The following is a 27,319-nucleotide window of genomic DNA, read 5'->3' as shown; positions in this document are numbered from 1 at the left end:
CTGAGGGAGCGCCGCACTGTCGGAGGGGCAGTACTGAGGGAGTGCCGCACTGTCGGAGGGGCAGTACTGAGGGAGTGCCGCACTGTTGGAGGAGCAGTATTGAGGGAGCGTCGCACTGTCAGAGGGGCAGTACTGAGGGAGCGTCGCACTGTCGGAGGGGCAGTACTGAGGGAGTGCCGCACTGTCGGAGGGGTAGTACCGAGGGAGCGCCGCACTGTCGGAGGGGCAGTACTGAGGGAGTGCCGCACTGTCGGAGGGGCAGTACTGAGGGAGTGCCGCACTGTTGGAGGAGCAGTACTGAGGGAGCGCCGCACTGTCGGAGGGGCAGTACTGAGGGAGCGTCGCACTGTCGGAGGGGCAGTACCGAGGGAGCGCTGCACTGTCGGAGGGGCAGTACTGAGGGAGCGCCGCACTGTCGGAGGGGCAGTGCTGAGGGAGCGCCGCACTGTCTTTTGGCTGAGACATTAAACGAGGAACGTCACAAAGCGTTTAGCAGCCAATGAAGTACTTTTTGAAGTGTGGTCACTGTTGTACTGCAGGAAACGCGGCAGCCAATTTGCGCACAGCAAGCTCCCACAAACAGCAATGAGAAAAATGAGCAGATAATCTGTTTTAGTGATGTTGGCTGAGAGATAAATGTTGACAAGGACACTGGGGAAACTCCTTCTTTGAAATAGTGCCATGAGATCTTTTACATCCACCTGAGGGGGCAGACGGGGCCTCGGTTTAACGTCTCATCCGAAAGACGGCACCTCTGACAGTGCGGCACTCCCTCAGCACTGCAATGGAGTGTCAGCCTAGATCTTGCGCTTAAGTCTCTGGAGTGGGACTTGAACCCACGACCTTCTGACTCAGAGGCGAGAGAGAATGCTGCCCCTTGAGCCCCGGCTGACAAGGTGGATTGTAATGCACCCAAATAGAGGTAGAGGATATCCAGATTCATTTCAGTCTCTGGCTCGGATTCCAAAGGTATAAAATACCATCTACGCAGCTCAATGTGAGATGGCCAACCCTCTCAAAGTTCAGTCTGCTTTCTGGAAGCCCCGTTGAAATTGGAGTGATGCTGAAGTACTAAAAATAGCCAGCTGCTGTGCCTCTCCTCAAGTTTGATTGTTAATACATTTTTGTGTACTCCTGACCAAATGGTGCTTTAATATTAATAAACCCTGCATCAAAACAAGTACTAGGACTGATACAAAGTTAGACACTACAAGGCAGAGAAAAGATCAACAACATCAGGAGATTCTCTGTGCCGGAGACCCCCTGTAAATACTGACACACTCCCGGGGACCCCCTGTAAATACTGACACACTCCCGGGGACCCCCTGTAAATACTGACACACTCCCGGGGACCCCCTGTAAATACTGACACACTCCCGGGAACCCCCTGTAAATACTGACACACTCCCGGGAACCCCCTGTAAATACTGACACACTCCCGGGAACCCCCTGTAAATACTGACACACTCCCGGGAACCCCCTGTAAATACTGACACACTCCCGGGGACCCCCTGTAAATACTGACACATTCCCGGGGACTCCCTGTAAATATGGACATACTCCCGGGGACCCCCTGTAAATACTGACACACTCCCGGGGACCCCCTGTAAATACTGACACACTCCCGGAGACGCGCTTGTAAATATCGACACACTCCCGGGGACCCCCTGTAAATACACTCACCGCAGAATACCCAGCCTCTGACCTGCTCTAGTAGCAAGGCATTCATGTGGCTGGTCCAGTTGAGTTTCTGATTCCCATTGACTGCAGTTCTCCTCGGGTGCATTGGTGCCACACTCGGTCGAATGCTGTCTTGATGTTGAGGGCAGTCACTCTCGATTCCCCTCTGGAATTCAGCTTGCCTCCGCCTTTGGACCGAGGCAGTAATGAGGATCCCGGGGAGTCCCCTGGCAGCGTCAGATGTCTGCTCTACTGCCAGCTTACTTCTTACCAACTTGTTTTACATTTTCCGCAGTGACTGCACGTGTTTCCCTTTGGGTAGCTGACACAGTCCCTCAGAAGTTAGATTTGGAAGGGGGAGTGGGGGCGCAGGGGGGATGTGCGGTGGGGCAGGTCCTGAAATAACCTGAAAGAATTCACCAAACGTTGGATTGTTCACCCATGAATAGGGGAATGTGAGCTGGGTTTAGACCTTGGTGAGACAGGTTAGCTTTACCCTACTGATGATGTGTTGTTGCTGCACAAGGAATCCTGCTCAGTACGAGAGGAAGCGCAGGTTCAAAACAACAACAGTCTAACTCACATTAATGCGTGGTATCTGTGACATGAATCTGGTCATTTATGTGGAAATGACTTGTGAAGTAATACTGGGCGACCTGCTGGTGGCGCTGTCCAGGGAGAGTATAAATACTCGGGCACGGGCCCAGCTTGCTCAGGACATTCTTTAACAGGAACTAGTGAAGGACACAACTAGATCTCCATGTGAAAAACAGTTGATTAAAGCCTTGTTTAATACTCAGACAAGTGCCTAGTAGTTTTCTTACGTCAATCCGTCTTGGCTTCCTGACCAACAAATACTGGCGGGCGGCGTCCCACTCAATGTCCCCCTGTGAGCTGCGCTCGGTTCTGCGCGGCCTGTTTCTTTCAGTGCGCGGTCCCTTTAAATTTCTGCCTGTGTTTCCAATGGAAAAGCCGGTAAGTGGCCTGTGCGGGACCTTGCGGATTACTGAAAGGTTTGAAAACCAGAGCTAGGTTGTGTGTGGCTTTTATGCAGCGAGCCCAGGGTGAGCGAGGTACGGATAGTAACAGCGCTAGTTTATTAACCCGCGTCTCGAATCAACCTTGGGGAGTGATTCTAACCGGAACCTACACCAACGTGGGTTGAATCGGCTTCCGCATGTGTTACAGAGATTTAATTATTATCGCCTTTTCCAGTGTGAGGTAACGTCACTGGAACATTGCCTGATGATATTATCATACATTGCTCAAGTAGTGTTTGTTGAATTGCATGTCACATCTGTCTGTGACTGGAAGGATCTACTATCTGGCTTGGCCAGTTCAGCAACACCGAGAATAAAGCACTTTATCTAATCAATTTCTTTAAAGACCTCACAACAAAATATTCCAGTGGCCTCAACCTCCGATGATCAAAGGGCCGATTTCAGTGACCGTTTGTGTTCTGCCAAATTGGCGCAGATTGGAGAATACCAGCTTCGATGTAAAGTCCTTTGTCCATATTTCAACGTCACTTTGTAGCTTCCGACTAGGGTTTAATGTTGTGCTAAACACTTGGTTACAAAATTATTACATAGAATTTACAGCACAGAAACAGACCATTCGGCCCCACTGGTCCGTGCCGGTGTTTATGCTCCACACGAGCCTCCTCCCCCACCTCTTTCATCTCACCACATCAGCATAACCTTCTATTCCTTTCTCCCTCATGTGTTTATCCAGCTTCCCCTTAAACACATCTATACTATTCGCCTCAACCGCTCCCTGTGGCAGAGAGTTCCACATTCTCACCACTCTCTGGGTAAAGAAGTTTCTCCTGAATTCCCCATTGGATTTGTTAGCAACTATCTTATATTTATGGCCTCTAGTTTTGGGGACATTGAGGGAACAGATCCAATCAACTTAAGTAACGCTACATTTTGGACCAGGCTTAAGATGCACTTACTGTTCGATCTCTTATACGGTCCATGCATCAATAAATAAGAGTGTTGGGAACATGCATTGCTGGTCATCTTCCAACATTCGATAGACTCTGGAACAGTTCCCATGGATTGGAGGGTAGCTAATGTAACCCCACTATTTAAAAAATGTGGTAGAGAGAAAACGGGGAATTATAGACCGGTAAGCCTGACATCGGTAGTGGGGAAAATGCTAGAGTCCATTATAAAAGATGTAATAGCAGAGCACTTGGAAAACAGTGACAGGATCGGACAAAGTCAACATAGATTTACAAAAGGTAAATCATGCTTGACTAATCTACTGGAATTTTTTGAGGATGTGTCTGGTAGAATAGATAAGAGGGAACCAGTGGATGTGGTGTATTTGAACTTTCAGAAGGCTTTCGATAAGGTCCCGTATAAGAGATTAGCGTGCAAAGTTAAAGCACATGGGATTGGGGGTAAGGTACTGACTTGGATAGAGAACTATTTGACAGACAGAAAGCAAAGAGTTGGAATAAACGGGTCTTTTTCTGAGTGGCAGGCAGTGACTAGTGGGGATCGGTGCTAGGATCCCAGCTATTCACAATATATATTAATGATCTAGATGAGGGAACTAGATGTAATATCTCCAAGTTTGCAGACAACACAAAGCTGGGTGGGCATGTGTGCTGTGAGGAGGATGCCGAGAAACTCCAGTATGATTTGGACAGGTTGGGTGATTGGGTAGATGCATGGCAGATGCAGTATAATATGGATAAATGCGAGGTTATCCACTTTGGTGGCAAAAACAGGAAGGTAGATTATTATCTGAACGGCAATTGATTGGGAAAAGGGGAAGTGCAACGAGACCTGGGTGTCCTTGTGCACCAGTCGCTGAAGGTAAGCATGCAGGTGCAGCAGGCAGTTAAGAAGGCAAATGGTATGTTGGCCTTCATAGTGAGAGGATTCGAGTACAGGAGCAAGGATGTCTTGCTGCAGTTGTAAGGGCCTTGGTGAGACCACATCTTGAGTATTGTGTGCAGTTTTGGTCGCCTTATCTGAGGAAGGATGTTCTTGCCATGGAGGAAGTGCAGCAAAGATTCACCAGACTGATACCTGGGATGGCAGGAATGACGTATGAAGAAAGATTGGGTCAATTAGGCTTACATTCGCTAGAGTTTAGAAGAATGAGAGGGGATCTCATTGAAACTTATAAAATTCTAACAGGACTAGACAGACTAGATGCAGGAAGGCTGTTCCCGATGGCGGGGGAGTCCAGAACCAGGGGTCACAGGCTAAGGATTAGGGGTAAACCATTTAGGACAGAGATGAGGAGGAATTTCTTCACCCAGAGAGTGGTGAACCTGTGGAATTCTCTACCACAAAAGGCAGTTGAGGCCTATTCATTAAATATATTCAAGAAGGAGTTAGATATATTTCTTAAGGCTAAAGGGATCAAGGGGTATGGGGAGAAGGCAGGGACAGGGTACTGAATTTGGATGATCAGCCATGATCTCATTGAATGGCGGAACAGGCTCAAGGGGCCGAATGGCCTACTCCTGCTCCTATCTTCTATGTTTCTATGGCTGGTTCATGCCGTTTATAAATGATAACCCGCTCAATGAAATCCCATTTCATTCAACTCTCACATTGCAACTCATTTCTGAACATGACCCAACGCAAGCCACGTCTCGACCCTGAGGGACAGAAAGGACAAGAGACAAATATATCCGTTTGATTCACTTGGGGGTTAGTACCAGATCTTGGCAGCGGGGGAAGGGGGTGGGAGTCCATGACTGGGCTAGTCCTACACGGAGAGTGGGCTTGATGGGCCGAATGATCTTTCCTCATTTTGTGCTTTGTGTTCTTGTGAGTCTCTCTGTGAACTCGGGGCAAGTTGGCCAACAGTATCTGGTCCCTTTTTCTCTATTCTGTCTCATCATCATTATTGCACTTTTTTTTAAAGAAATATCCTTGGACTCTGAATTTATTTTGATGTGAAGAAATACACAGTTGCCCTTTCTCCCACAGTGGCATGGACCTGACCCCCATTCCCAAACTGCCTAGGACCCACATCCTTGAAATTTGGTGCTAGATTGGCCGAAAACTCAGTCTACGTCTCTGTTGTTCAGCCAATCCACCACTAGGAATTTAAAGCTTGCCCTCGGCCTATCATGTTTAGCACACAGGTCAAGCTAAGGTGGGCTTTAATACAGCGGTGCAGACACCCTCCAAAACTGGTTATGTCATTAGGTGTCAGCTGTGGCTCAGTGGGCAGCACTCGCACCTTCTGAGTCAGGAGGTTGTGGGTTCAAGTCCTGCTTCAGAGACTGGAGCACAAAAATCCAGGCGGACACTCCAGTGCAGTACTGAGGGAGCGCCGCACTGTCGGAGGTGCCGTTAAACCGTGGCCCCGTCTACCCTCTCAGGTGGATGTAAAAGATCCCATGGCACTATTTCAAAGAAGAGCAGGGGAGTTCTCCCCAGTGTCCTGGGCCAATATTTATCCCTCAATCAACATCACTAAAACAGATGATCTGGTCATTATCACATTGCTGTTTGTGGGAGCTTGCTGTGCACAAATTGGCTGCCCTGTTTTCCTACATTACAACAGTGACTACACTTCAAAACAGTACTTCATTGGCTGTAAAGCACTTTGGGATGTCCGGTGGTCGTGAAAGGCGCTATAGAAATGGAAGTCTTTCTTTGTACTTGTACTGTTTCCCCAATCTGAGCTCCATCAGAACCTGGGGCAAATCCTTACATTAAACTGAAAAAAAAATGTAGATTACAGCCAGCCTAAAAATCTTGCCACTTAAAATTGGGCAACAACTTGCATTTATATAGCGCCCTGAATGGAGTAGAGCAGTTGGGCCGAATGGCTTGTTGTACATTCTATGTAGTTCTTTCTGCAAAGGAGAAAAGAAAGACAGACAGACTTGCCTTTATAGGTCTAACAGCTGGGCTCACTCCGCCAAGGCGAATTTTTATCCCTTAATCCACATCACCAAAAAAACAGATGATCTAGTCATGATCACATTGCTGTTTGTGGGAGCTTGCTGTGCGTAAATTGGCTGCCGCGTTTCCCAGATTACAACAGTGACTACACTTCATTGGCTGTAAAGTGCTTTGGGACATCCTGAAAGGCGCTATATAAATCCAAGTTTGTTCTTCTTTCCTTTCACTGGCAGTATCGAAGGAGTTGAGCGGCACCAAACACTTAAAGGCACAGCTTGTACACTGCATACAGTATGTAAACCTCATGATTTATTGCAATCTGTCTGCTTATGACTAATTACTGACTCGACTTTCAATTTTAAATTGCCCGGCTCAGTAGTAAACACAGACTAGACGCACTCCATCTAATACAGAGCAGAAAACACACTCGTGCATCAAATCAAATCGAATTTCTGACTGGCTGTTAGTACTTTCTGGTAAAGGTGCTCACTCTCCACAACAACTCTCAACTCCTTCAGCAGTCAACAGAAAAGAGGACAACAATAGAAGAGAATAAAAACAGAAAATGCTGGAAACACTCTGCAGATCAGGGCAGCATCTGTGGAGAGAGAAACAGAGTTTTAACGTTTCAGGTCGATGACCCTTCGTCAGAACTGGAAAAAGTTGGAGATGTAACAGGTTTTAAGCAAGTGTAGGGGCAGGGAATGGGGAGGGAGGGGAGGAAAGAACAAAAGGGAAGGTCTGTGATAGGGTGGAAGGCAGGAGAGATTAAAAGACAAATGGGATGATGGTGCAAGGTGAAAGGAGATGGTAATGGGACAAGTAAAGAAACAAAAGATGAGTTTAGATGAGGTGTAAATGGGAATGGCTGAATTATCAACAGCTGCCATCTGAAAAAAATAATAGGGACAGAGGTTATGGTCTGAAATTGTTGAACTCAGTGTTGAGTCCAGAAGGCTGTAAAGTGCCTAATCGAAAGATGAGGTGCTGTTCCTCGAGCTTCACTGGAACAGTGTAAGAGGCCGAGGACAGAGAGATCAGAGTGGGAGTGGAGCAGAGAATTAAAGTGACAGGCGACCGGCAGCTCGGGGTCCCCCTTACAGACTGAACGGAGGTGTTTCGCAAAGCGGTCACCCAATCTGCGTTTGGTCTCCCCAATGTAGAGGAGACCGCATCGTGAGCAGAAAGGGAATGCTAATTGCAGCAGATCGCCCAGCGAGTGGCAGTGAAGAGGACCATCGCAGCTCAAGTGCATTTGGACGCACCCATCGCAGATGTGATCCAGCACCTGGACACAGCTGTTCAGGAACATCTGGCACCGGATCACTGCTGGAGTCCAGTGGGAGCGACAGTCGATCAAGGCCATAAAGACCCCCTGTGATGCCAATGTGTGACTCACTAAAGAGCCCATCATCGATTTGGACACATGGCACTAGAGAGGGACATGTCGAGGCCGCCACAGAAAATACCAAAAAGAAATCTTCTCTTCCACTTTTACAAATGTTCCTAATTTGAATCTTCGGTTGTTCAGAGGCTTCCTCCCACCACCCCTCCATTAAAATAAAGATGTGCATTTCTATAGCGCCTTTCACATCCACTGGACGTCCCAAAGTGCTTTACAGCCAATTAAGTACTTTTTGGAGTGTAGTCACTGTTGTAATGTAGGAAACGCAGCAGCCAATTTGCGCACAGCAAGCTCCCACAAACAGCGATGAGATAAATGACCGGATAAACTGTTTTTAGTGATATTGGTTGACGGATAAATATTGGGCAGGACACCGGGGAGAACTCCCCTGCTCTTCTTCAAAATAGTGGCCATGGGATCTTTTACGTCCACCTGACTTTTACAACCAGTGCAGTGCTGAGGGAGTGCTACACTGTCGGAGGTGCTGTCTTTCGGATGAGACGTTAAACCAAGGCCTCTCAGGTGGACGTAAAAGATCCCATGGCCGCTATTTTGAAGAAGAGCAGGGGCAGTTCATTCTTTCTTAGACCATCATCCACTAATATAAAACAAGCACTGGGACATTATCATCCTCCAATTAGGGGTTCCAGGGAGTTATTTTTGTATTTTTTCCCAACTCTGTGTGGGGTAATCAACCTTCTCGAAGGTTTCTGGAAGACCCCAGTTAACATTGTGGGCTGATGCTTAAATGGAGTTGTCGCTCTTCGTGCTGGGCCAATAGGACCAGAGAAACCTACCCCCTAAAATGAACAAGGCAGGAAAGAGCTGCTGTGTGTCCCCTCCTCTCAAGAGTGTAAACACATTAAAAGACTGTCTCCCTCTGTAGCTTTGCCAAGCCGGGGAGGCTCTGTGCTTCAGAATATTACTTGGCACAGCTGGTTTTATTTTTAAAATAAAAGAGCTTCATTAAAAAAAAAACGGTGGAAATTTCCTATTAAAATCTATATTGGGGCGAGCCACAATACTTGCATTTCAATATTTACTTTGTAAAATATTTAATACATTTTTAAGAAAAGACAATCAAGAAGCCAAATATCACAAAGGAAGAAAGAGAAAGAACGTACATTCTTATATATCACGGTTTATATCCTCAGGACATCCCAAACGCTTCAGAACCAATGAAGCACTTTTCAAATGTAGTCACTGTAGTAATGCAGGAAAATGCAACAGCTACGGGGAAAGAACAGGGAGGGAGTGGGGCTAATTGGAGAGCTCTGTCAAAGAGCCGGCACAGGCATGATGGGCCGAACAGTTATTATAAATGGTAATTCATTTCTTTTTACACGTTCCTGGGATGTGGGCGTCGCTGGCAAGGCCAGCATTTATTGGCCAGCATTTATTGCCCACCCCCAAATGCCCTCGAGAAAGTGGTGGTGAGCCGCCTTCTTGAACCACTGCAGTCCGTGAGGTGAAGGTGCTCCCACAGTGCTGTTAGGGAGGGAGTTCCAGGATTCTGACCCTGCGACGATGAAGGAACGGCCGATATATTTCCAAGTCAAGATGGTGTGTGACTTGGAGGGGAACTTGGAGGTGGTGGTGTTCCCATGCGCCTGCTGCCCTTGTCCTTCTAGGTGGTAGAGGTCGCAGGTTCCGAGGTGCTGCCGAAGAAGCCTTGGCGAGTTTAACACTGCATGAACATTAAAAAAAAACTAACAGCAGGTATTTGGGTCTGCATGAATAACTTGTAGATACATTTTCAAAAATAAGGAAAGGCACATCTTTTATACCATGGCCGCCAATGGTAGAGCGAAGGAAGTGGGGGATGTGTAAGAGGTCAGAATTGGAGAAGTGCAGAGATCTCGGAGATTACATAAGATATACAGCACAGAAACAGGCCATTCGGCCCAACCAGTCCATGCCGGCATTTATGCTCCACTCGAGCCGCCTCCCGTCTTTCCTCATCTAACTATCAGCATAACCCTCTATTCCCTTCTCCCTCATGTGTTTATCTAGCCTCCCCTTAAATGTATCTATACTATTCGCTTCAACCACTCCCTGTGGCAGCGAGTTTCACATTCTCACCACTCTCTGGGTAAAGAAGTTTCTTCTGAATTCCCTATTGGATTTCTTGGTGACTATCTTATGTTGATGGCTTCTAGTTATGCTCTTCCCCACAAGTGGAAACATTCTCTCTGTATCCACTCTATCAGAACCTTTCATAATTTTAAAGACCTCCATAGAGTTGATAAAAATACAAGCTAACTCCTTGGAACCCATAATTGGAAGATTACTCGCTGCTCCAGTCCAGCACCACCATCACTTGACTTGCTGTGAACTGCATGAGATCGCTGCCTTGACGCTCAGCTCTTACCAAGTGACGGCTATGGTGATGTCCCAAATAAATCTCCCCCGTGGTCCTTCGTCATCATTTCCCCGGTGTGGGCTGAGTTTGAAACCAGCCACCAGACATTCTTCTTACACCGTTACCTCCACTTCCTCTGCGTGGTCTGATTCCCGCCCAGCTGGTTTTCAATCCATCAAACTTCAGCTCACAATCTTCATCAACTCTCCAACCAGGTCTTCAACACCAACGTGCAACTCGCACCTAATAAAACGTCCCAAGGCACTTCACATATTGAAGGGGGTGGGCGGGGATGAACCAAGGAGAATTAAGACAGGTGACTCAAAGCATGGTCTAAAAAATAGGGTTTGAGGAAGCTTTTCGAGGGAGGGGGGTGATGTCAGAAGGTGGAGGGGTTTTGGGAGGGAGGTCCAAAGGGCAGGACCTAGATATCTGGCAGCTCTGGCACCAAGTGAGGAATACCGGGGGAAGAAGAATGTTGCACAAGAGCCCAGAGTCGCAGGACAGTGAAGACTTGGACTGCAATGCAGGATTAGGAGGTTGCAGAGGAAGGTTGGGGTGTTGGAAGACAAGGTCAACGGGAACAGGGTGATCAGTGAGTTGGACAACAACCTGCATTTACACAGCGCCTTTAACGTAGTAAAACGTCCCAAGGCGCTTCACAGGAGCGATTATCAAACAAAATTTGACACCGAGCCACATAAGGAGATATTAGGACAGGGCTTGGTCAAAGAGGTAGGTTTTAAGGAGCGTCTTAAAGGAGAGAGGCGGAGAGGTTTAGGGGAGGAATTCCAGAGCTTAGGGTCTAGATGGCAGAAAGCACGGCCGCCAATGGTGGAGCGATGGGAATCGGGGATGCGCAAGAGGCCGGAATCGGCGGAGCGCGGATAAGAGTTTTGGACTTTTTGTAGGGAGGAGCTCGGAAGGCCGACTGGAGCAGTCGGATTGAGACGGCGGAACCGTAGATGAGGGTTTACAGCGTCGGAGGGAGTCGAATGGGCCTCCTCGCAAATGGGGAGGGGCAAACTGGAAGTGACATCTTGACAAGACAAATTTATTTTGTGTATTGCAAACTTACTTTATTTTGAAACCAACCTCCAAAACATTAGAATCTCGACAACTATTTTGACGACAAATTAAAGCGCTGGGGTCAATGTGCCCAGAGCAGAGAGTCAGGTTTGCATCTCGCTCACTGTCTCTGACAAATAATAGAATCGAGATGGACGTTGCTTCAAAATATAAATGGTACTTAATCCCTCTTCAGTGCTCAGATATCTTCAGTAAGTAATGTTGCTGGACTTTGACTTAAGTGTGACTAATGGTATTTGCATAGTATTCAAAGCTGCCTATTTTAACCCTTCGTTGACACATCTCAATTTTTTATCCACACCTTTGGTTTGTTCCTTTTTCTTTCTCTCTCCCACATGGCAGCTGTCTCTCACTCTGCCAGCGCATTTCACACTTCATCTAGAGCCATCCTTTGTCTCTTTACCTGTCCTATTACCATCTCGTCTCGTCTTGAATATCTCCTAATGTTTCTTCTCCTCTCAGACCTTCCCTTTTGTTCTTTCATCCCCTCCCCCATTTCCCAGCCCCCAAACTGGCCTTTTAATCTGTTTCATTTCCTGCTTTTTTCTCAGTCCTGACGAAGGGTTTCGACCTGAAGCGTTGACTCTGTTTCTCTCTCCACGCATGTTGCCTGGCCTGCTGAGTTTTTCCAGCGTTTTCTATTGTTCAAAGACAATGTCAGGCAGCAAGCTGGTTTTATTCACGTGCTTTGGCATAGAGACTTTGTTCCTATTGGCAGGGGAGTCCTGGGCCAATGTTTATCCCTCAGCCAACAGCACTAAAAACAGATGATCTGGTCGTTTATCTCATTGCTGTTTGCAGGAGCTTGCTGTGCGCAAATTGGCTGCCGCGTTTCCTACATTGCAACAGTGACAACACTTCAAAAAGTGCTTCGTTGGCTGTAAAGCGCTTCGGGACGTCCCGAGGCTGTGAAAGGCCCTGTAGAAATACAAGCTCATGAATCTGTTTTCGGTGCTGTGGGTCAGGGTGTTAACTTTGTAAAATCACAAATGGCAGAAGGATAAAATATTTAACTGAGATTGGGCTATTGGAGAAATTAGAGCCAGGCCGTTCAGGGGTGATGTCAGGAAGCACTTCTTCACACAGAGGGTGGTGGAAATCTGGAACTCTCTCCCCTAAAAAGCTGCTGAGGCTGGGAGTCAATTGAAAATTTCAAAACTGAGAGTGATAGATTTTTGTTAGGTAAGAGTATCAAGGGATATGGAGATCGGGCGGGTAGGTGGAGTTGAGGTTGATGATCAGCCATGATCTTATTGAATGACGGAGCAGGCTCGAGGGGCTGTGTGGCCTCCTCCTGCTCCTATTCCTTATGTTCTTATGAGTGTGTCAGTGAGAGTCTTGTGAGCAATGTTCCTGTTAAGCCACGCAGCGGTCTGGAGGTCTCGCGCAGGCCGTTTGATGGCTTTACTATTGAAATAACCACGCTTGCGCAAGAAAATGAATGGGGCACGCAGCCCAAAAAAAAAAGTTAGCGGGAACATTGCTTGTGAGATGTTTGGTTGCCATCCTGGAATAGCTGATAGATGCAAGTTGTGGGGTAAGTGAGGGTTGTAATGGTGGGGAGCGTGTGAGCATGAGCAGAAGGAACACTTCTACGGGGAATATGGCATCTTCAGGTGGAGTCTGTTTGACTGGGACTGGGACTACCTCTTAAAGGGGCAGCGCTGCCCTTTGTCTCAGTGCCAATTAGTCTCACACTTGTGGAGTATTGCATTGTGACCTGGTGACCTCTGAGAGATGGATCGAGATGGTCTGAAGTCATGTCAGGTATGACCTTTAAAGTAGGGCCAGGGACAGCGATTCATCACTTTGTGTTAACCACAGGTCCAGTATTTGAGGACACCTCGTTGTAAACTTCCCCTAAATACACTTTCAGCAGCAGAAACTGCATTTAAAACTTGTCAGAACATCAATGTGATATTTTATCGTGCTTGGGTTTTTTAATTGATTAACCATCCAAACAGTTCATGTTGCTTTGTGCGGTCTTCATACTGAGTCAAGATTTCGATGATAATTAGAGAAGTGGCTCTTTTCTTGGTATCTGTAACACTAATGGTCACTGTGCAGAATTCTAAACCTTAGTCAGGTTTTGACCTCACCCCTTTCAAAATCACCAGAACCTACCCTCCTGAGAAAGTCTGCCTTTGACTCCCTCTATTCCCCCAACTAGTCCAGCTCTAACCTGTTCTTTCTCTCAGAGCTCCTTGAATATCTCATTGCCTCCCAACTATACACTTGGCTCTCTCCCCACTCCCTCCCATTCAGTCTTCAACCAGCTCTCGGCACCGAAACATAGATTTACATCGAATTTACATCAGAAACAGGCCATTCGGCTCAACTGGTCCGTGCCGGTGTTTGTGCTCCACACCAGCCTCCTCCCACCCCTCTTCATCTCACCCTATCAGCATATTCCTTCCACTCCTTTCTCCCTCATGTGTTTATCCAGCTTCCCCTTAAATGTATCTCTGCTATTCGCTTCAACCACTCCCTGTGGTAGCGAGTTCCACATTCTCACCACTCTCTGGGTAAAGAAGTTTCTCCTGAATTCCCGATTGGATTTATTAGTGACGATTTATGGTCTGGTCTGAGTTCTGGTCTCTCCCACAAGTGCAAACATCTTCTCAACGTCTACCCTCCCAAACCCTTTCACAATTTTAAAGACCTCTATCAGCCTTCTCTTTGTTAGAGAAACGAACCCCAGCCTGTTCAATTTTTCCTGACCAATATAACCTCTCAGTTCTGGTATCATCCTTGTAAAAAAAAAAATGTTGCACCTTCTCCAGTGTTTCGATATCCTTTTTGTGATATGGAGACCAGAACTTGGCACCTTTTGGTGGCTTGCTGCCCCTCTTCATCCTCCTTGGCCATTCTGCCACCTTTAACACTGTCGCCCATTTCACTAACCTCATCTCTTCACAGTCTGCCCCCACGGTGTCCCACTCTCAACGGTTCCTTCCGTACCCACACGGTTACCTCCAGTGCGCCCCAGGGCTCAATCCTTGGTCCCGCTCTCATTTGTCAGCTATATATTACAAGAACAACTTGCATTTATATAGCTTCTTTAACGTAGTAAAACGTCCAAAGGTGCTTCGCAGGAACGATTATCAAACAAAATTTGACACCAAGCCACATAAGGAGATATTGGGACGGGAGACCAAAAGCTTGGTCAAAGAGGGAGGTTTTAAGGAGCTTCTTAAAGGAGGAGAGAGAGGCGGAGAGTTTTAGGGAGGGAGTTCCAGAGCTTAGGGCCCCGGCAGCTGAAGGCACGGCCGCCAATGGTGGAGCGACCAGGAACATCATCAGCTCCCACATGTAGGCCGATGACTGTCTGCCTCCACCATCGACACTAGGGCCATTGCTGTAGAATCCGTATGTGCGCGTTGAGTCTTGCTCCGGCTTGCAACTTTGGTAGAAGCAAGAAAGACTTGCATTTCTATAGCGCCTTTCACGGCCTCAGGACGTCCCAAAGCGCTTCACAGCCAATTTAGAAGTGAGGTCACTGTTGTGATGTAGGAATATATTGTGATGGACGAGGCAAACAGTTGCTGGATGGACCAGTAGGTCGTATTTTCCTGTCCCTCACTGCTCCTAGGAGAGGGAGGCAGAAGGAAAGATGTGAAGGTTGGTGACTCCAGCCGCTACCATCCACTGAGATGAGGAGGAATTTCTTCACTCAGAGGGTGGTGAATCTTTGGAATTCTCAACCCCAAAGGACTGTGGAGGCTCAGTCGTTGAGTATATTCAAGACTGAGATCGATAGATTTTAGACTCGAAGGGAATCAAGGGATATGGGGATCGGGTGGGAAAGTGGAGTTGAGGTCGAAGATCAGCCATGATCTTATTGAATGGCGGAGCAGGCTCGAGGGGCCGTATGGCCGACTCCTGCTCCTATTTCTTATGTTCTTATTAAAGGATTTTGTATGTGACGTAACTTTACTCTTGTTTCTTTTTTTTTTTTAAAAAGGTCCAGTTGGGAACTGCCAGATCTCCGCAATGGAAATATTTGGGCAATAAGTGACTCTGATGGGGTGAATTATCCCTGGTATGGCAACACCACCGAAACCCACACCATAGTGGGGCCCACCAAAAGGGAGGTCCGCTTTACTGTCAGCATGAACGACAACTTCTATCCGAGTGTCACCTGGGCCGTCCCCATCAGCAAGTCCAACATACCCCAACTAACCAGTATCACGAGAGACCAAAGTTTCACCACCTGGCTGGTGGCCTCCAATCAAAGGACCGGCGAGATCATTGTCTTGCAAACCATCAAATGGAGGATGAAGCTTCACATTGCAGTGGATCCGAGGAACACGCTGGGGAAGCGGGCCACGCTGATGGAACCCGTCCAGCAAGAGCGTCCTCTGATCCTCACCAAGAACGAGTCCATCGCGCTCAACGCGCTGAGGAAACCCAACGCAAACGACGCCCAGGTGCTGATGTGGCGGCCGACGGACGGGGACCCCGAGGTGGTCATCCCGTCGAAGAACTGACGCCGGCGACAATCGCCGGCGACGTGTTGACGCTCGTGAAACACAACACGGGGAACTAGGCGCCCAAATCAATCACGCGTGCACTAAACCATGCAAGAAATACAACTGCTCTACCTTGAACTGAAATGATGGGGGATACATCACTGTGCTGAAAGCTGATTTGTTTGCTGAGCTAAAGGCCATCGCACTGTGGAATCATCACATCTTCAAGACTTTTGGTTTTAGCTTCTGCTCCTCTGTTGAAGCACTGCACAACTCAGAGAAACTTTTATCGAATGTCGGTCGAAACTGGAATGCACTTGCACATGAACAACTTTTGCGAATTCTTTTTGTTTTTGTTTAAAAAAAACTATCTCCTAGCCATGCTGCCTTAAGTTAGTGAAAGCATCTCATTGCAAACGTTTGCCTTAAAAAAAAGGGTCAAAGTATTTCATCGTGAATATAAACTGAATACTGTCTCATTACAAGCTGCGACTGTAAACCAGCCTGTTCCCAATCTCTGGAGTCTTTCTTTCATCAATGAACCTGAATAGTTTTCATTATTGTAAGTGGGGAGGTCCCAAAAAATGTGTTCCGATGGGGAACCTAATCAACCAGGCCCAAAATCCACTTATCATTACTTCTAATGAAAGATGACCGTGTCCGGAATAGGTCGGGCTTCAAATAAATGGTCAACCCAGTCCAACCAAAGTAGACCTCAATTTTCCAACATCTGGGTTCCTGAGGACCACCTATTTGAACATCTGTTGGGTTACTGAGATGTTTTTATACTATGATATATTTTCCATTTTCATGAGGATTAACGGCTGTTGTAGCTTCAACAGTCCGTATTACAGCTGGTACCATGAGGTAATGAGCTCAGCGACATGGATCGACAGGATTAAGGGGCTCTTCCAAGGCCAGTGTGTCAATGTCTCTGGGTAAGACTGGGACAGTTACACTTGTCCACACTAGGCAGGGTGAACATAATGTCAATTCTCCTACATGTTTGCCGCAGGGATATATGTGCGTATGTGTGCCTGTGTGTGTATATGTGCGTTACTCTTCCTCCTCTCCACACCCCATTCCAATCATAGAATTACATTGAATGTACAGCACAGAAACAGGCCATTCGGCCCAACTGGTCTATGCTGGTGTTTATGCTCCACACGAGCCTCCTCCCACCCCTCTTCATCTCACCCCATCAACATATCCTTCCATTCCTTTCTCCCTCGTGTGTTTATCCAGCTTCCCTTAAAGGCATCTATTCTATTCGCCTCAACCACTCCCTGTGGTAGCGAGTTCCACATTCGCACCACTCTCTGGGTAAAGAAGTTTCTCCTGAATTCCCGATTGGATTTATTAGTGACTATCTTATATTGTCCCTAGTTTTGGACTCCCCCACACCACAAGTGGAAACATCTTCTCTACGTCTACCCTATCAAACCCCATTCATAATTTTACAGACCTCCATCGGGTCACCCCTCACATACTGCACTGAGAAGAGGGTCTTCAGTGAGGAACTTACAGCCAAAATGTGCCTGGGATGATGTGACAGGGGCAAAGAAGACTTTGAGGCATCAAATTACAATACGTCAGTCATGGGTAAGATACCCAGGGCATTTGTTTCGGAAATGGTGGAATCCCCTGTGTCAGACACCGAGGTGTTGATAATGATGCAATGCATCAAGTCGCGTCTCCCCGTGCCCCTCCCTGCCCCGCCGCCCCCCTGCCCTTGTTGAGCATCACAAATAAGAACAGTGTTCAGGGTAATCATTCTTCAAGTCTGCATTGTTATTTATTGAATTATGTGGCTGCAAAGTTTTTGCTTGGAGCTTGGAGATGTTACCATTACTGTGATAAACTGCAGCATTCGCGGTTGACACTTGAATCTAGAATGGGTCTGTTTTCATCTGAAGCTGTGACAGCTGCAAAAAAAATGTTCTTTGAGAAGAATAAATTAAAAAAATGTGCAAAAATAAAAGTCTCGGGACTCTCAGTAAATCGTCACCGTTATTCCCCGCGCTGCATGGTTAAGGCGGGTGTGAGGAGATGGAGCAATTACCTGAGCGCAGCAATCGAGCCAGTTTTCCACAGCAACAGCTTGTATTTATATAGCGCCTTAAACATTATCAAACTTCCCAAGGCACTTCACAGGAGCAATTATCAAACAGAATCTGACACCGAGCAACATAAGGAGATATTAGGACAGGAGCGTGGTCAACGAGGTAGGTTTTAAGGAGCGTCTTAAAGGAGGAGAGAGCGAGATAGAGGCGCAGAGAGGTTTAGGGAGGGAATTCCAGAGCTCGAGGCCCAGGCAGTTGAAGGCACGGCCGCCAATGGTGGAGCGAAGGAAATCGGGGGATGCGCAAGAGGCCAGAATTGAAGGAGCGCAGGGATCTTGGAGGGTTTGTCGAGCTGGAGGAGGTTACAGGGATAGGGAGAGGTGAGACATGGAGGGATTTGAAAACCAGGATGAGAGCTTTAAGATGGAGGTGCTGTCGGTAGGTCAGCGAGCACAGGGGTGATGGGTGAACAGGACTTGGTGCGAGTTAGGACACGGGGGCAGCAGAGCTTTGGATGAGCTTAAGTTTACGGAGGGTGCAAGGTGGGAGGCCGGGCAGGAGTGCGTTGGAATAGTCAAGTCTAGAGGTAACACGGGCATGGATGAGGGTCTCTGCAGCGGATGAGCTGAGGTAGGGGCGGAGACGGGCAATGCTACGAAGGTGGAAGTAGACAGTGATGATGATGGAGAGGATTTGGGGTAAGTACAGTCGAATCAGATGACGAGAGTTTGCCTTGCCTCCTTTAAGGTTTCTACATCAAGAGCATGCACTCCTTTCTAGACTAAGCAACAAACTAACTCCATTTTCAAATTCTGGTCTATTTTTACCCATCCACACAAACTGTCAATCAATCCGCCCCTCTCTCCGTCCCCAAACTAACGATGTAATTTATGTTCCTGTGCTGCCATGCCAGCTGCGGCTCAGTGGGCAGCACTCTCACCTCTGGGTCAGAAGGGTGTGGGTTCAAGCCCCACTCCGGAGACTTGAGCACAAAAGCTAGCTGAAATTTGAGAGCAGTACTGCGGGAGTGCTGCACAGTTGTGGGTGCCAATCTGTGACGAAAATGTCACCACCAAAGCCCTGCCTGCTTTTTCGGGTGGATATTAAGGATCCCGTGGCATTATTTGAAGAGCAGGGAAGTTCTCCCCAGTGTCCTGGCCAACATTCCTCCATCAACCAACATCACCAAAAACTGATTAGCTGGTCTGTTATCTCTTTGTTGCTCGTGGGATCATGCCGAGTGCAAAGTGGTTTCTGCATCGCCTCTCTACCTCTCCCTCCCCCTTTAAGACGTTCCTTAAAACCTACCTCTTTGATCAAGCTTTTGATCACCTGCCCTAATACCTCATTCTTTGACTTGCTGTCAAATTGTGCCTGATTACGTTCCTGTGAAGCGCCATGGGACATTTTAGCTTGTTAAAGGTGCTATATTAATGCAAGTTGCTGTAGTTACATAGTATTTACAGCACAAAGGGCCATGGAGGCTCAGTCGTTGAGTATATTCAAGACAGAGATCGACAGATTTTTGGACACTAAAGGAATCAAAGGATATGGGGATCGGGCGGGAAAGTGGAGTTGAGGTCAAAGATCAGCCATGATCTTATTGAATGGCGGAGCAGGCTCGAGGGGCCGAATGGCCGACTCCTGCTCCTAATTCCTATGTTCTTAAATTCTAACCACTCGTTGCATAAAAAAGTTTTTCCTCATGTCGCCTCTGGTTCTTTTGCCAATCACCTCAAATCTGTGCCCTCTGGTTATTGACCCTTCAGGCATTGGAAATAGTTTCTATTTCATGATTTTGAACACCTCTATCAAATCTCCTCTCAACCTTCTCTGCTCTAAGGAGAACAACCTCAGCTTCTCCAGTCTATCCATGTAACTGAAGTCCCTCATCCCTGGAACCATTCTTGTAAATCTCTTCTGCATCCTCTCGAAGGCCTTCACATCCTTCCTAAAGTGCGGTGCCCAGAACCAGACACAATACTCCAGCTGGGGACAAACTAGTGTTTTATATCGGTTTAGCATAACTTCCTGGCTTTTGTACTCTATGCCTCTATTAATAAATCTCAGGATCCCATATGCTTTATTAATTGCTTTGTTAACTTGTCCTGCCACCTTCAAAGGTGTGTGCATACCCCGATCTCTCTGTTCTTGCACCGCCTTTAAAATGGGACCGTTTACTATCTATGGCCTCTCCTCATTCTTCCTACCAAAATGTATCAACTCACACTTTTCTGTGTTGAATTTCACCTGCCATGTGTCCGCCCATTCCACCAGTCTGTCTGTGTCCTCTTGAGGTCTCTCACTATCCTCCTCACTGCTTGCTACACTTCCAAGGTTCGTGTCATCTGCAAATTCCGACATTGTGCTCGGTACCCCCCACCCACCCCAAGTCCAAGTCGTTAATATATCAAAATCAGCAGTCAATGTTCCCTCTCGTTAATTTTTTTTGGTGCGCGGTCCCTTTAAATTTTCTGCGCGGCTGAGCACGCGCGGTATCTCTTCCAGCGGCAGCGGCTGGTGAGCGTCCTGCGCGGGGCCTCCCGATCGGTGCGAAGGCCGTGCTCCTTAGGAGAAACACTGATCCTAGTACTGAACCTTGGGGAACGCCACTGTCAACCTCCCTCTAGTCCGAAAAACAGCCATTCGCCACAACCAGTCGGGACCAGCGGGAGCAGCGAGGAGGAGCTCGGGAGAAAACCCGGCGACCAGCGAGGCCCGAGACCAGTCGGGAGCAGTGTGGTGAGACCGGTATAAAAACCGGAGAGAGGCGAGGCCCGAGACCAGTCGGGACCAGCGAGGAGGAGCTCGGGAGAAAACCCGGCGACCAGCGAGGCCCGAGACCAGTCGGGAGCAGTGTGGTGAGACCGGTATAAAAACCGGAGAGAGGCGAGGCCCGAGACCAGTCGGGACCAGCGGGAGCAGCGAGGAGGAGCTCGGGAGAAAACCCGGCGACCAGCGAGGCCCGAGACCAGTCGGGAGCAGTGTGGTGAGACCGGTATAAAAACCGGAGAGAGGCGAGGCCCGAGACCAGTCGGGAGCAGTGTGGTGAGACTGGTATAAAAACCGGAGAGAGGCGAGGCATACCAACTCAGCAGCGGGGAGAGAGGTAAAAAGTAATCAGTGTGTGACGTCACCAGGGAGCAGGTAGGTGATTGGTTGGTGAGTATTTCTCTTTTTTCAATACAAGCTTGAATTCTGTGGTGTTAAATTTCTGTGGTGTAGTGGGGATAGTTGGTAAATAAAGCGCCCTAGAGCATACCTGTAACTGGGGTATTGAATAAATTTTTAAAGAAATTAAAGGGGTAAGTCATGGCAGGAGAGTTCAGACCCGTGCTCTGCTCCTCCTGCTCTATGTGGGAAGTCAGGGATGCTGCCAGTGTCCCTGATGACCATGTGTGCAGGAAATGCATCCAGCTGCAGCTACTTGTAGACCGCATTGCGGCGCTCGAGCTGCGGGTGGATGAATTTTGGAGCATGCGCGATGCTGAAAGGCTCGTGGATAACACGTTTAGCGAGTTGTGCACGCCTCAGGGTAGGGCAGCACAGGGGGTGACCATCAGGCGGAGCAACAAAGGCAGGCAGGTAGTGCAGGGAACCCCTGCGGACACCCCCCTTTCAAACAAGTATACCGCTTTGGATACTGTTGAGGGGGATGACTCACCAGGGGAAGGCAGCAGCGGCCAACTTCCTGGCACTGGGGGTGCTCCTGCTGCCCAGGAAGGGGGGAAAAAGAGTGGGAGAGCAATAGTGGTAGGGGATTCTATAGTAAGGGGAACAGATAGGCGTTTCTGTGGCCGTAGACGTGAATCCAGGATGGTTTGTTGCCTCCCTGGTGCCAGGGTCAAGGATGTCACTGAGCGGCTGCAGGGCATTCTGGAGGGGGAGGGAGAACAGCCAGTGGTCGTGGTCCACATTGGTACCAACGACATAGGTAAAAAGAGGGATGAGGTCCTGCAGCAAGAATTTAGGGAGCTAGGTGAAGGATTAAGGAGCAGGACCTCAAAGGTTGTAATCTCTGGATTACTCCCGGTGCCACGTGCTAGTAAGTATAGGAATAGGAAGATAGAACAGATGAATGCGTGGCTAAAGGGATGGTGCAAGGGGGAGGGCTTTAGTTTCCTGGATCACTGGGTCTGCTTCTGGGAAAGGTGGGACTTGTACAAGTCGGACGGTTTACACCTGAACCAGGGGGGAACCAATATCCTTGCGGGGAGGTTTGCTAGCACTGCTGGGGAGGGTTTAAACTAACTTGGCAGGGGGTTGGGGTAGAGAGTGGCGCTATAGTAGGGGGTGATTTACGGCCAAATACAGAGGGAAAAACAAGTCAGCTGGGAAGGCAGAGCAAATATGTGAAGGCAAAAGAGAATATGGCAGGGCTGGAAGGCATTTATTTTAATGCAAGGAGTCTTGCAAATAAGGTGGATGAACTGAAGTTGTTGTTGAACACATGGGAGTACGATATTGTTGCTATCACGGAGACATGGTTGAGGGAGGGTCAGGACTGGCAGCTCAATATTCCGGGGTATAGAATCTTCAGGCGAGACAGAGGGGGGTGTAAAAGGGGAGGGGGTGTTGCAATATTAATTAAGGAGTCAATTACTGCTGTAAGGAGGGATGATATATTAGCGGGTTCCTCTAATGAGGCCATATGGGTAGAACTTAAAAACAAAAAGGGGGCAAGCACTTTGCTGGGAGTGTACTATAGGCCCCCAAACAGTCAGGGGGAGATAGAGGAACAGATATGTAGGCAAATCTCCGAGAAGTGCGAAAATAATAGGGTAATAATAGTGGGGGATTTCAACTTCCCCAATATAAATTGGGACAGTCAGAGTGTGAAAGGCTTAGAGGGTGCAGAATTCTTAAAGTGCATCCAGGAGAGCTTTTTGAGCCAACATGTAGAAAGTCCTACAAGAGAGGGGGCGGTACTGGACCTAATTCTGGGGAATGTAGCCGGGCAAGTGGTGGAAGTGTCAGTAGGAGAGCATTTTGGCGACAGTGACCATAATTCGGTGAGATTTAAGGTGGTCATGGAAAAAGACAAAGACGGCCCGGAAATAAGGGTTCTAAATTGGGGGAAGGCCGATTTTAATATGATAAGGCAGGATCTGGCCAAAGTGGACTGGGAGCAGCTGCTTATAGGAAAATCCACATCAAAACAGTGGGAGACTTTCAGAAGGGAAATAGAGAGAGTACAACGCCAACATGTTCCTGTAAAGGTCAAGGGTGGGACCAACAACAAGCAAAGGGAACCTTGGATGACAAGGGATATACAGAAATGCATTAGAAATAAGAGGGGGGCTTTTGGCAGTTACAAAAGACTAAAGACAGAAGAAGCCCTAGAGGAGTATAAAAAGTGCAGGGGCATACTTAAAAAAGAAATTAGGAGGGCGAGGAGGGGCCATGAAATAACACTGGCGAGCAAAATAAAGGAAAATCCTAAGATGTTTTATAAGTATATTAAGGGCAAGAGGATAACCAGGGAAAGGGTAGGGCCCATTAGGGACCAAAGTGGCAATCTGTGTGTAGAGCCAGAGGATGTAGGCGGGGTTTTAAATGAATTTTTTGCATCTGTGTTCACTATGGAGAAAGACGATGCAGACATAGAAATCGGGCAAGGGGACTGTGACATACTTGAACATATTAGCATCGAGAGGGAGGAGGTGCTAGCGGTTTTAGCGGGCCAAAAAGTGGATAAATCCCCAGGCCCGGACGAGATGTATCCCAGGCTGCTGTGGGAGGCAAGGGAGGAGATTGCAGGGGCTCTGACACTAATTTTCAGAACCTCTCTGGCCACAGGGGATGTACCAGAGGACTGGAGAACAGCTAACGTAGTACCATTATTCAAGAAAGGTAGCAGGGATAAACCAGGGAATTACAGGCCAGTGAGTCTAACATCTGTGGTGGGGAAATTATTGGAAAAAATTCTGAGGGACAAAATTAATCTCCACTTGGAGAGGCAAGGATTAATCGGGGATAGTCAGCATGGCTTTGTCAAGGGTAAATCATGTCTAACAAATCTGATCGAATTTTTCGAGGGGGTGACTAGTGGGGTGGATGAGGGAAATGCTGTGGATGTGGTGTACATGGACTTCAGTAAAGCTTTTGACAAAGTCCCGCATAGGAGACTGGTCAAGAAGGTAAGAGCCCATGGGATCCAGGGTGCCATGGCGCGTTGGATCCTAAACTGGCTGAGTGGCAGGAGGCAGAGGGTGATGGTCGAAGGTTGCTTTTGTGACTGGAAGCCTGTGTCCAGTGGGGTACCTCAGGGATCGGTGCTGGGTCCCTTATTGTTTGTGATCTACATAAATGATTTGGATGAAAATGTAAAAGGTATGATCAGTAAGTTCGCAGATGACACGAAAATTGGTGGGGTGGTAAATTGCGAGGAGGAAAGCCTCCGGCTACAGGACGATATAAACGGGTTGGTCAGATGGGCGGAAAAGTGGCAAATGGAATTTAACCCTGAAAAGTGCGAGGTGATGCATTTTGGACGGACAAATAAGGCAAGGGAATACACAATGAGTGGTAGGACCCTAGGAAGTACAGAGGGTCAGAGGGACCTTGGTGTACATGTACATAGATCCCTGAAGGCAGCGGAGCAGGTAGATAAGGTGGTTAAAAAGGCATATGGGATACTTGCCTTCATTAGCCGAGGCATAGAATATAAGAGCAGGGAGGTTATGATGGAGCTGTACAAAACGCTGGTGAGGCCACAGCTGGAGTACTGTGTGCAGTTCTGGTCGCCTCACTATAGGAAGGATGTGATTGCTTTGGAGAGGGTGCAGAGAAGATTCACCAGGATGTTACCTGGGATGGAGCGCCTCAGCTATGAAGAGAGGCTGGACAGGCTGGAGTTGTTTTCCTTGGAGCAGAGAAGGCTGAGGGGGGACCTGATTGAGGTGTACAAAATAATGAGGGGCATAGATAGGGTTGATAAAGAGGAACTTTTCCCCTTAGTGGGGGGGTCAATAACAAGGGGGCATAGATTCAGGGTAAGGGGCAGGAGATTTAGAGGGGATTTGAGGAGGAACTTTTTCACCCAGAGGGTGGTTGGAATGTGGAACTCAATGCCTGAAAGGGTGGTGGAGGCAGGAACCCTCACAACATTCAAGAAGCATTTGGATGAGCACTTGAAATGCCATTGCATACAAGGCTATGGACCAAATGCTGGAAAATGGGATTAGACTGGACAGGGATGGATGGGCGGCGCAGACACGATGGGCCGAAGGGCCTCTTTCTGTGCTGTAAAACTCTATGAACTCTCTGTTTTCTGTCCCGTGGCCAATTTTGTATCCGTGCTGCTACGGCCCATTTTATCCCAGGGGCTTCAATTTTGCTAAAAAGCCTAATATGTGGCACTTTATCAAACACCTTGTGAACTCCATATACACAACATCAGCTGCACTACCCTCGTCCACCCTTCTCTGTTACCTCATCAAAATACTCAATCAAGTTAGTCAAATACGATTTGCCCTCAACAAATCCGTGCTGGCTCTCCATTATTAGTCCATGCTTGTCCAAGTGGCTGTTAATTTTCTCCCAGATTATTGTTTCTAAAGGCTCCCCCACCACCGACGTTAACCTGACTGGCCTCTAATGGCCAGGTTTATGCTCCCCCCACCCTCTGGCACCACCCCCGTATCTAAGGAGGATCAGAAGATTGTGGCCAGTAACTCCGTGATTTCAACTCTTACTTCCCTCCGCAACCTAGGCTGGTCCTTCTGAGGGTTTGCCGATTATTGTTCCTCTCAGTTTAATTCACCTTCACTCGAAGGCCATGCTGACTGAGAGGCGGAGACACTCGCAAATACTTTATCCTCTATGAGTAATACTAGCGAGCTTCCATACCACAATTCTAAAAACAATTAATGTACCAACGTGCAATTTTTGCAGATGCCATTAGTTGAAACTGCCCACATCTGCCGAAAGCGGAAGACTATTAAAGATTACAGCAATGTTGATCGAAGGCCATGTTTTAATTAGCACAGGCAGTCACTGAGCGAGAAATAAATTGGCATAACGGTCATTATCAATCCGTTGTCAAGGGAGCGGCTAATTCATTTTGTTGTCACAATTACAGCCAGATTGAAACCAGCCAAGGTTGTGGATTCAGGTCCCGCTCCAGAGACTTGAGCACATAATCCAGGCTGACACTCCCAGTGCAGTGCTGAGGGAGTGCGAGAGTCAGTGGGAGCGAGTCTGTGGGGAAACAGAGCGAGAGTCAGTGAGAGCGAGTCTGAGGGGAAACAGAGCGAGAGTCAGTGAGAGCGAGTCTGTGGGGAAACAGAGCGAGAGTCAGTGAGAGCGAGTCTGTGGGGAAACAGAGCGAGAGTCAGTGAGAGCGAGTCTGAGGGGAAACAGAGCGAGAGTCAGTGAGAGCGAGTCTGAGGGGAAACAGTGAGAGAGTCAGTGAGAGCGAGTCTGTGGGGAAACAGTGAGAGAGTCAGTGAGAGCGAGTCTGTGGGGAAACAGTGAGAGAGTCAGTGAGAGCGAGTCTGTGGGGAAACAGTGAGAGAGTCAGTGAGAGCGAGTCTGTGGGGAAACAGTGAGAGAGTCAGTGAGAGCGAGTCTGAGGGGTAACAGTGAGAGAGTCAGTGAGAGCGAGTCTGTGGGGAAACAGTGAGAGAGTCAGTGAGAGCGAGTCTGTGGGGAAACAGTGAGAGAGTCAGTGAGAGCGAGTCTGTGGGGAAACAGTGAGAGAGTCAGTGAGAGCGAGTCTGTGGGGAAACAGTGAGAGAGTCAGTGAGAGCGAGTCTGAGGGGTAACAGTGCGAGAGTCAGTGAGAGCGAGTCTGAGGGGTAACAGTGCGAGAGTCAGTGAGAGCGAGTCTGTGGGGAAACAGAGCGAGAGTCAGTGAGAGCGAGTCTGAGGAGAACAGAGCGAGAGTCAGTGAGAGCGAGTCTGAGGGGAAACAGTGAGAGAGTCAGTGAGAGCGAGTCTGAGGGGAACAGAGCGAGAGTCAGTGAGAGCGAGTCTGTGGGGAAACAGAGCGAGAGTCAGTGAGAGCGAGTCTGAGGGGAAACAGTGCGAGAGTCAGTGAGAGCGAGTCTGTGGGGAAACAGAGCGAGAGTCAGTGAGAGCGAGTCTGAGGGGAAACAGTGAGAGTCAGTGAGAGCGAGTCGGAGGGGAAACAGAGCGAGAGTCAGTGAGAGCGAGTCTGAGGGGTAACAGTGCGTGAGTCAGTGAGAGCGAGTCTGTGGGGAAACAGAGCGAGAGTCAGTGAGAGCGAGTCTGTGGGGAAACAGTGAGAGAGTCAGTGGGAGCAAGTCTGTGGGGGAACAGAGCGAGAGTCAGTGAGAGCGAGTCTGTGGGGAAACAGTGAGAGAGTCAGTGAGAGCGAGTCTGAGGGGAAACAG

At 48.2% G+C, this 27,319-nt stretch overlaps 1 protein-coding gene across 1 annotated transcript in view; it reads left to right on the top strand.

Annotated features, from left to right (window-relative positions):
* fam78ab (family with sequence similarity 78 member Ab) overlaps positions 1 to 17,878 on the top strand; it is a 32,007-nt gene extending 14,129 nt beyond the window's left edge. The window contains exon 2 of the mRNA XM_085965323.1: positions 15,390 to 17,878. Coding sequence (XP_085821449.1) covers positions 15,390 to 15,915 — 526 coding nt within the window. The 3' untranslated portion in view covers positions 15,916 to 17,878. The remainder of the gene's footprint in view (positions 1 to 15,389) is intronic.
* Positions 17,879 to 27,319: the final 9,441 nt, after the last annotated feature.

This window comes from Somniosus microcephalus, chromosome 23 (genome assembly GCF_052327205.1).
Source record: "Somniosus microcephalus isolate GS21.2 chromosome 23, FLI_Smic_1.0, whole genome shotgun sequence".
Lineage (NCBI taxonomy): Eukaryota > Metazoa > Chordata > Chondrichthyes > Squaliformes > Somniosidae > Somniosus > Somniosus microcephalus.
The sequence above is the reverse complement of the archived record's forward strand: the minus strand, read 5'-3'. Positions and strand labels throughout refer to the sequence as shown.